The 9,322-nt window shown below is 26.2% G+C and overlaps 8 protein-coding genes across 8 annotated transcripts; 5 read left to right on the forward strand and 3 right to left on the reverse strand.

Moving 5' to 3' along the window:
- Positions 1 to 315: 315 nt before the first annotated feature.
- Positions 316 to 1,710, forward strand: ENU1_180110 (Ras guanine nucleotide exchange factor, putative; the record flags this gene model as incomplete). The annotated part of the gene is made up of 1 exon (XM_008861453.1): positions 316 to 1,710. The coding sequence occupies one exon, from the start codon at positions 316 to 318 to the stop codon at positions 1,708 to 1,710; it is 1,395 nt and encodes a 464-aa protein (XP_008859675.1).
- Positions 1,711 to 1,789: 79 nt separating this feature from the next.
- On the reverse strand, positions 1,790 to 2,194 carry ENU1_180120 (ribosomal protein L32 protein; the record flags this gene model as incomplete). Its single annotated transcript, XM_008861454.1, has 1 exon — positions 1,790 to 2,194. One exon carries the CDS (start codon positions 2,192 to 2,194, stop codon positions 1,790 to 1,792), a length of 405 nt encoding a protein of 134 aa, XP_008859676.1.
- A 160-nt stretch (positions 2,195 to 2,354) lies between these two features.
- ENU1_180130 (hypothetical protein) lies at positions 2,355 to 2,753 on the forward strand (the record flags this gene model as incomplete). Its single annotated transcript, XM_008861455.1, has 1 exon — positions 2,355 to 2,753. The coding sequence occupies one exon, from the start codon at positions 2,355 to 2,357 to the stop codon at positions 2,751 to 2,753; it is 399 nt and encodes a 132-aa protein (XP_008859677.1).
- Positions 2,754 to 3,343: 590 nt separating this feature from the next.
- ENU1_180140 (malate dehydrogenase, putative) lies at positions 3,344 to 4,456 on the forward strand (the record flags this gene model as incomplete). Its single annotated transcript, XM_008861456.1, has 1 exon — positions 3,344 to 4,456. The coding sequence occupies one exon, from the start codon at positions 3,344 to 3,346 to the stop codon at positions 4,454 to 4,456; it is 1,113 nt and encodes a 370-aa protein (XP_008859678.1).
- Positions 4,457 to 4,559: 103 nt separating this feature from the next.
- ENU1_180150 (CXXC-rich protein) lies at positions 4,560 to 5,242 on the reverse strand (the record flags this gene model as incomplete). The annotated part of the gene is made up of 2 exons (XM_008861457.1): positions 4,560 to 4,804; positions 4,858 to 5,242. The coding sequence occupies 2 exons, from the start codon at positions 5,240 to 5,242 to the stop codon at positions 4,560 to 4,562; spliced, it is 630 nt and encodes a 209-aa protein (XP_008859679.1).
- A 446-nt stretch (positions 5,243 to 5,688) lies between these two features.
- ENU1_180160 (ribosomal L40e family protein) lies at positions 5,689 to 5,859 on the forward strand (the record flags this gene model as incomplete). The annotated part of the gene is made up of 1 exon (XM_008861458.1): positions 5,689 to 5,859. One exon carries the CDS (start codon positions 5,689 to 5,691, stop codon positions 5,857 to 5,859), a length of 171 nt encoding a protein of 56 aa, XP_008859680.1.
- A 384-nt stretch (positions 5,860 to 6,243) lies between these two features.
- On the forward strand, positions 6,244 to 7,591 carry ENU1_180170 (poly(A) polymerase, putative; the record flags this gene model as incomplete). The annotated part of the gene is made up of 5 exons (XM_008861459.1): positions 6,244 to 6,335; positions 6,399 to 6,455; positions 6,580 to 6,803; positions 6,878 to 7,135; positions 7,188 to 7,591. The coding sequence occupies 5 exons, from the start codon at positions 6,244 to 6,246 to the stop codon at positions 7,589 to 7,591; spliced, it is 1,035 nt and encodes a 344-aa protein (XP_008859681.1).
- Positions 7,592 to 7,719: 128 nt separating this feature from the next.
- ENU1_180180 (sulfotransferase, putative) lies at positions 7,720 to 9,069 on the reverse strand (the record flags this gene model as incomplete). Its single annotated transcript, XM_008861460.1, has 1 exon — positions 7,720 to 9,069. One exon carries the CDS (start codon positions 9,067 to 9,069, stop codon positions 7,720 to 7,722), a length of 1,350 nt encoding a protein of 449 aa, XP_008859682.1.
- Positions 9,070 to 9,322: the final 253 nt, after the last annotated feature.

The raw sequence follows: 9,322 nt of genomic DNA on the forward strand, positions 1-9,322 counted from the left end.
AAATTAATTGGGTTTCAATGGAAAATAAGTGAGAAATCTAATTTTAAATAAAAAGACTAAAACAATGATAAATTCCATTACTACTTTTACACTAATTAAACAAATTAATAATATTTAGGTATAAAATACTAAATAATTTCTTAAGATTTTCATTTTTTCAACTCATTTTGTTAGAACAAGTTTAACATCTTCAATTAAAAAAATATATTTATTCTTAACAGAATCTTCATTCTTTTAAAGTGGAAGTTATTTTAAAAAAAAATAAAAAAATTAATTTAATAAAAAAGTTCCTAATAAAAATTAGTTCAATAATTAATGTCATCTTCTCTTCCACCAAGATTATTTTATTCATCCAATAGAAATCTTAAACGAACAGTAATTTCTACACCTACAATGGAACCTACTATTAAAAGAGAGGAAAAAGAACGAACATTTAATGGTATGAGTGCAGAACAAATTACACTTATGGTCTGTCCATCACAATTTAGACAAGTTTATATTAAAATAACAGACACTATTGGTGAAAAATTTAAAGAACAAGGATTAAAAATTGAAAATAAACAAACAGTTTCAGGACCATTAGAAGTATTAATTAATTGGGCTGTTACACCAGAAAATTTAGAAAGTAATTTTGCTAATATGTTTATTTTAAATTATCATACATATTGTAAACCAATTCAATTATTATCAATTATAGATAAAATTTGTAATGATATTGTTGAATCCAAAAATGAACCAGTTAAAACAATAAAACAAAAATGGGCTAAAATCACTATTTTCATGAAAATATGGACTGACTTATTACCTTATGATTTCCATGATAAAGAAATACTTGGAGCTATTGAAACTTTCTTACAAAAATATCAATCACAATTTGTTGGAATTGCACAAATTAGAAAAATGATTCAATCAGCTCAATCTATCCCTCATTTACCTACATTTGATAGAATTGAAAATTCTAATGGAGAAGAAAAAACAAAACCAATTAAAGAATTAACTGCTGAAACAATTGTTGGTCAATTAAGTTTATATGAATTAACATTATTTACTGGAATAGAAATGAAAGACTTTTTAGGAAGTGCATGGACAAAGAAAGATAAATATGAAAGATGTCCAAGACTTTGTGAATTTTTAGAACATTTTAATGCTGTAACTAATTGGGTATCATATTCAATTCTTCAAGAAAGTGATATTAATGCAAGAGCTAATTTAATAAGTAAATTCATTGATGTTGCAAAAATAATGTATGAACAAATGAATTTTACAGGCTTTTTTGAATTTTATTCTGGGTTAAATTCTAGTGCAATTAGTCGATTAACAAAAACTTGGGAATTAGTTGAAAATGCTGCTCAACGAATGGATCCATTAAGAAAAGCTGCAGACCCAACAAGAAGTTATGCCTCATATAGAAAATATATTCAACAAAATAAAAGTAAAGGATATATTCCATTTATTGGAGTTATTATTCAAGATTTAACTTTCATTGATGAAGGTAATCCTGATAAAACTGAAAGTGGAGATGTTAATTTTGAGAAATGTAGAATGATGGCAAATCAATTATTAACTATTAGACCATTACAAAATGACCAACATTCAATTTATAAAGCATTACCATTTTTCAAGGATTTCATATTATCAATAGAACAACATAAAAATGATGATGAAAAGGCTCAATATGATATTTCATTACAAATCCAACCAAGAAATTGATTTCTTTTAATTTTTAATTAATTTTTGTTTTTAATTAATTAAAAAAGTAAATTAAAATTTATCGTCAAAAACCATCAATTTATTGGGCAACTTCTTGTTTCTTAATTCTAGCTTCAGCATTAAGAACTCTAATGTTTAAGATTTTAGCTCTTTGGATAATTTCTTGTCTCTTCTTAGCAGAAACAGCATGTGAAATTTCAGCAGCATATTTTCTGTTTTGCATCATAATCATTTCAAGATCAGTTGTATTACGAACTGGGAATTTATAAAGTCCACATGGAAGCATATTTCTAGTAGCCTTAGCACTTCCATATCCAATCTTTGGAAGAAGATTAGTTCCCTTGAATTTTCTTCTTAATCTATTATCAATACCTCTTGGAACTCTCCATGATGCTTTAACACGAAGGAATCTATTTGAATCGAATCTTTTGAAGTGTCCAGTATATTTCTTGACAATCTTTGGCTTAGTGACTGGTCCGACCATTTGCAATTAAAAGTGATAATAACCCTAGTTTTTTTTTTAATTTCAGAAAAGAAAGAAAATTATTATTTATTATTATTTTACTACTATTATTTATTTAACTCTTTTCTTTTCTTTTTCTTAAATGAATTGTCTTGAATTTCTTCGTGACATTAAAAACCAAATGAAAGAAGATTTGGATAAAGAAAATATTCATTTATTTAATTCACTTAAACTTAAATATATTCTCCCTCAATCTTTAATTCATCTTATCCAATTAGATATTTCTATAGAACACTTTGAACAAAACATTATTGTTTATGACTCATTTTCAAATAAAACAAGCTACTTAAGAAATTTAAAAAAAAATTTAGAAAAAGTTCATTTTACTTTAATTCAATGTGGAGTAGATTGGATTTATATTAAAACACTTCCAAATCTTTATTTGAAAGTTATTACTTATGTAAATAAAATAAATGATATTCAAGAATATTCATTATCATTATCACAGTTATTAACAAGGGGAAATACTTTAAAATTTGGAATTGTCTCATTTGAGGTAAATCGAATTTTTGTTATTTAATTGATATTTTTGTTTTTATTAAAATAGGGAGTTATTTCTTTTTATTAACAAATAGCGTATTTAGTTAAAGTTTCATATATTTTTAATGAATATTGTTTCAAACAATATCACATTTATTTAAATAAAATAGACATTAACTAAAAGGAAAAGGTATATGTTAATTCAATAATAAAAGAAGTAAAAAAAGATGAAAGAGTAGATAAATTTTACAAAATAAAATTAATAAAACAAAACAAAACAATGTTTATGTTATTATGATTATTTTGTTGTCAAAAAAGAATGAAAATAGAAGCTAAAGAGGAAAATAAATAGAATTTGTGTTATGGAAATACTCAGAAATCAATTAACCAACAAAAAATGAAAGTTCTAGAATTTTTGAATTAGTGTATATTCAATTTCACTTCGATGTAAAAAAAATTGAATTCATATTTTATTCAATTGACATCATCACTTATATTGAAAATCAATTGAAAAATAATGAAAAAAAAATAAAAAAAGAAAAAAGCTATTAGAAGATTAGTCTTACAATACGTGGCATGAACTATTTAAAACAAATACTTATAAAAAGTAATCAAGAATAAAAAGATAAAATGGCTGACGACTCAATGTACAGAATTCATTTTGATGAATTAGAAAAATTCATGAAAGACGTATTAATGGCTAAAGGAGTTGAAGAAGCAGATGCAGCAAGATGTGCTAAAGTTCTTATTCAAGCTGATAAACAAGGAATGGATACTCATGGTATTCAAAGATTAAAAACTATTTATTGTGATAGAATTGACTGTGGACAATTAAATACAAAAACTGTTTTTGATATTGTTAAAGAAACAGAAACTACAGCTGTAGTTGATGGACACAATGGTATGGGACATTCTATTGCTATGCAAGCTATGCAATTAGCTATTGATAAAGCTAAAAAACATGGAATGGGTATGGTAGTTGTTAGAAATGGTACTCATTACGGTATTGCTGGTTATTATCCACAAATGGCTGCTCAACAAGGATGTATTGGATTTTCAGGATGTAATGCTAGACCATCAGTTTGTCCATGTTGGTCTGTAGAACCAAAACTTGGAACTAATCCACTTGTCTTTGCCTTCCCAAGTGATGAAGGATTCCCATTCTGCCTTGATTGTGCAACTTCTATTGTCCAAAGAGGAAAAATTGAAATGTATGCCAGAGAAGGAAAGAAATGCCAACCAGGATGGGTTTGTGATAGAAGTGGTAAAGTTCTTTCTGAACCAGGACCTATGTTGGAAGCTTTCCAAAAAGGAACTGCTGCTTGTTATCCACTTGGAGGTTATGGAGAAGAGATGGGAGGTCATAAAGGATATGGTTATGCTTGTGATGTAGAAATCTTATCTTCAGCATTATCTGGAGCCAATTTCCTTTCTCAATGTGGTGGATTAAAGGATGGAAAGAAAGTCCCAATTGAACTTGGACAATTCTTTATGGCAATTAATATTGAATCATTTAGACCATTAGCTGACTTTGAGAAACAAGTTGGTGATATTGCTCGTGAACTTAGAGCTGCTGCTAAAGCTCCAGGTGCTACTAGAATTTATACTCCAGGTGAAAAAGAACATGAAACTTTCTTAGAAAGAAGTAAGAAAGGTGTTTTTATTCCTGAAGTTACAAGATCAGAAATGGAGAAATTAAGAGCTGACTGTAAACTCGACACTAAATTCCCATGGGACAACTAACTAATTTGAACCTTCTTTCATTTATACATTATGTTATTTATTTTTTTCTTTTTATTTAATAAAAAGAAGAATTTATTTAAATTATTTTTTAATAATAGTTTAATTAATTAACGTTGTGATAAGCATCTTCATATTGTCTATGTTTTCTTTGTTTCTTAATAAAGAAAAATATTCCAGAAATAATTCCTATCAAAACAAGAATTATTATCAAAATAATAATAAGAACACAAATGATTTTACCTACTGCAGCTTTTGTACAATCCCCAAAACTATCACTTTCTTTAAACCAGTTAGAACATTTTTCACAACCAGTTGTTGTACAATATCCATCAGAACATCCATCACACTCTAAAGAAATAAATTTTATTATTTAAATTATGTAAACATTTTATTTAACAAACTATAAATACACATACTATTGTTTAATTGGTAATGCTCTTCACATGACTTACACCCTATAAAATCTTCATATTCAATACAACCATAAGGTAAAAGACATATTTGAGAAATATTACTTTTATAAAAACCATCTTGACATTTAGTACATTTTTCTAATGTATCTCCTGTACATTTTTCACAATTCAACACACAAGGGTTACATCCACTTGTTTCATTCAAATAATATTTTGGTTGGCATTCTTGACATCCAATTTCATCAATACATTTATCATATAAACAGTGTTTATCACACTCAATACAAGTTTCATTTAAAAAGTAATACCCTTCTTCACATAAATGAGTAGCATTTATAAAAACAATCAAATTGAGGAACAAAATATAATTCATGAACTTTAGAACTTTGTAAGATAATAAGACAAGTAACTTGAAAAAATAAATATTTGCCTATTTATTGTTATAACATAAATAAATAATAATTTTAATAAAAAGAAAAAATAAATAATACTTTCACTTTAAATCAAATGGACCAACTTACCACAAATCTTGAATTAGTTATTCCATTACCTGAAGATATTCCATTAGAAATTGCTAAAAAAATAGTTGATAAAATTGTAAGTGAAATATATAATAAAAAACCAAAATATATATGTTTTTTAGAAGGAAAACAATGTCAAGTAAAATGTGAATTTATAGAAAAACAAGAAGAAGAAAAGTAATATTGAGTCATTCAGTAAAGAGTGTAATAGTAAATTTGTTTTTGATTTAATGAAAGAAAATTTCAAAAAAAGTATAAAAACCCTAAAAAGAACTTAAAACATTTTTAGACCACAACAATGGGTATTGAACCAGCATTGGAAGCTATTGCTAGAAAATATAATTGTGATAAAATGATTTGTAGAAGATGTTATGCTAGACTTCCTCTTAGAGCTACTACTTGCAGAAAAAAGAAATGTGGACATTCAGGTGATCTTAGACCAAAGAAGAAGATTCAATCAAAGAAATAATTGAGTTTTATTATGTGGTCCAATAATAAAATTAATATTTTGGTTTAATAAAGGTAATAAATGTTATTGTTAAAAATTTTAATGGAAATAAAAAAAATTTAAAGGAAATGAATTAGCAATAATAAACAATGAAAGTTAAAAGAAGGAGTTGAAGAATTAAAAACAATTGTAAATTCTTTGAAATTTACTTCTATTTTTGAACATTTAAATCCAAACCCTTTTTGTTCGATTAAATTATAAAATCTAGTTATAATAATCATATATTATAGTTTAGAATGAAGTCTTTTATTCATTCCTTTTTCAAATGGAATTTCCCGGAGAAATACCACAAAAGGGTGTGAAATGGGTTTTTGAAATAGAATGAACTGATTTATTAAATCAGATATGTCGCTTTCAAACGATGGACGACGTATGAGGGGAATGAATGATAGAAGAATGAAAAGAGAGAAACCATATAATAAAAGGAGAAAACAAGTGTTTGTTTGACGTTTAATATTTAAGAAAAATATAAAAAGTAACAGAAAGAATAACTTACACAGAACTTCTCCTGAAGACATACTTAATGATCAATTAGAAAAAATATTTGAGAGTGTCATGTTTGTTATTACTGAAAACAAAAAAAGAACTTTTCTCTAAAAGAAATTAAAATAAATGTTCATTAAAGAAAGAGGACTTTTTAATATTATTATTTATTTGAACTTAGATATTCATTTTCCATAGACTATCTGATGAACTTGTTGATATGAGATATGAAGTAATGCAACGAATTGAACAAGTACTTAATCAGAATTATCTTGAATTTCGTTTTAGAGCACAAGTCTATGGTTCTACAGATTATGGACTATGCTTAAAAGATGGTGATTTAGATATATGTTGTACAAGTCAATCAGGAAGACAAGTAAATGCAATATTATTAGAGTCTTTTGCGGAATGTTTTAAAAGAAGTTTGTTATTATTATTATATACAATAAAAGAAACAAATATGAGGGAATAAAGAAGAAGAGTAATAATAAAATAGATAATTTTGAAATTAGAAATGTTATTGAAAAAGCAAAAGTTCCAATAATTAAAATGGTTGATTTAGGAACTAAAGTTAATATTGATTTATCATTTAACCAACCAGTTGCTCAAATACATTCTGAATTTTTTTCTACAATGATTCATTGTAATAAACATTTTAGAATTGTTGCTGTATTGTTGAAATATTGGTTAAAAAGTAGAAATTTAAATTGTCCATTTAAAGGTGGTTTGTCATCAGCAGCACTCTGTTTTATGAGTTTGTTTTTCTTTTATTTTATTATGAATCATTTAATTAATAATACAAATAGTATTACATTATTTTACATCATTTGAACCACCATTATTTCCATCAGATTTTAGATGCGTAATGGATAGGTGGCTTCGGTTACGAATATTAGGATCAAAAATACCAACACAAATTATTATTCAACATTCACCTGCTAGTTTGATAAAAGGTTTTTTCAATTATTTTAAAAATTATAATTGGAATGAACCAATAACAATAAAATATTTTAGACCTCCTGATGAGTTATTCATTATTCCTGCTGTCATGACTGTATTAGATCCAACATCTTTTGAAAATTGTACTAAAGGCGTTTCAATGGATGGATTAAAAGCTTTAAAAATGGAGTTAACACGAGCGAGTAAAATATTAAATGAAGAGAATGATTTTAATAGATTATTAGAAAAACCTGTACCATTTCCTGAATAAATGGAGTGTTTGTATATCATTTTTCTTTATTTTTTTGTTAACATTAATTAAAAATTTTTATTTATTTTTTTGTTATTATTGTTATTTTTTAAAACAAAAAAAAAAATAATAATAGTTTAATTAAGAAATTATTTAGTATCTTTCTTTCCCCAAAAATCTGGTAAATATTGACTAAACTTTTCATAATGGAATTTAAACCTTTCTCTTACTTCTTCAGGATTAAATGTATACATATCTTCTTCATGTTGTCTTCTTCCAAATTGTTTCTGAGGATGTCCATTTTCAATAACTTCTTTTAATGCACTATCAAATTCATCAGTATATTCCATACCAAAATATTCATAAATTTTTTGGACTGTTTCTTTTGGATGAGCTATAATTTCTGAAAATCCAACATCATAAATATATTTTGCACGTTCTGGATTTTGTGCAATCCATTGTTCTCTTGCAGCAAAAGCATTCTTTAACATAATTTCATTGAATCGAATAACTGTTTCATTTAACCATTTTATATCATCAAGTCCAATATCATGTTCATAACGTGCACGAACAGTCCAATATAATAAAATAGCTGATTTTATATTTCCAATAGGTTCACGATGAAGCCATATAATTCTTGGATTATATTCATCTTTACACATTTGAGTTAAGAAAGGAGCAGGAGTCATAAAATGAGTTGCACATTTCATACAAAAGAATTCTTTATCACTTTTAAATGGAAATTGGATTGCATGCATTTTCATTTCATCAATAATATCATCATAAACCCAATCATAATCTCTCATAATTACACTTTCCCTATATTGTTCAAGTCTTGGAAGTGCTTGAGCAAATACAAGAGTTAATCCAAGCATTTCTGTGAAAAACATCTCTTCTTCTGGTCTTCTTACATCATTAAGAGCATGAACAGTATTAAAGTTTCTTTGAGAGTCTTGTGTAATACTACCACAAATCATTTCAGCAATTTTAATTCTTGCTTCTTCTGTCATTGTTTTTGATCCTGGATTAAGGTGTTCATACATAGCAATTTTTTGACCTCTTGGATCAGCAGAAAATAAAGAATGGGTAAAAGTAGATCCACTTCTTGGCATAGCAACAATATATAATGGGTTTTTAATTTGAATTTTAGCAAGTTCTTCTTTATCCATATCTCTTTCTTTTAAAAATCTCATGTATGAAGCAAGTTTAACAACATTATTTTTAAATACCATTTTAAATAATTCAGACTCTGGATCAAAACAACCAGCAAAAAATTCTCTAAAATTGTCTTTAAATTTTGGGTCTTGAAGATACTTCATATATTCATTTGGAATTGTTTTGTATAATTCCGTATGGGATGGATCCATTTGACATAAAAATCCAACAGCATATTGAATTGCTTTCTGAAATATTGGATCAAATGCCGTTTCTGGAAGTAATGGTCTGTAATAAGGACTTTCTTTATTTGCTGTGTATGTATCGGCTCGTTTAAATTCCATAGGTTAATTACTTTTAAAAGTTCATCTTTTTAAATTCAAAGAAATAGTTTCTAATTGGTTCTGAAGAAAAAAATACAATAAAAAAATCATGAGAAAAGATATAAATAATTTTCATTTAATGGAGAAATATAACGATTTGGTTCTTTTTTTGAACTTTTGTTCGTTCATATTTTATATTCAAAAAGTGAACAAAATAATTAAAATTTTTTAAAAGAATAACAAAAAATAAAATAAAAAGCAATTAATTAAGTAT

This window comes from Entamoeba nuttalli, assembly GCF_000257125.1.
Source record: "Entamoeba nuttalli P19 unplaced genomic scaffold asmbl_8069, whole genome shotgun sequence".
Taxonomy (NCBI): domain Eukaryota; phylum Evosea; order Mastigamoebida; family Endamoebidae; genus Entamoeba; species Entamoeba nuttalli.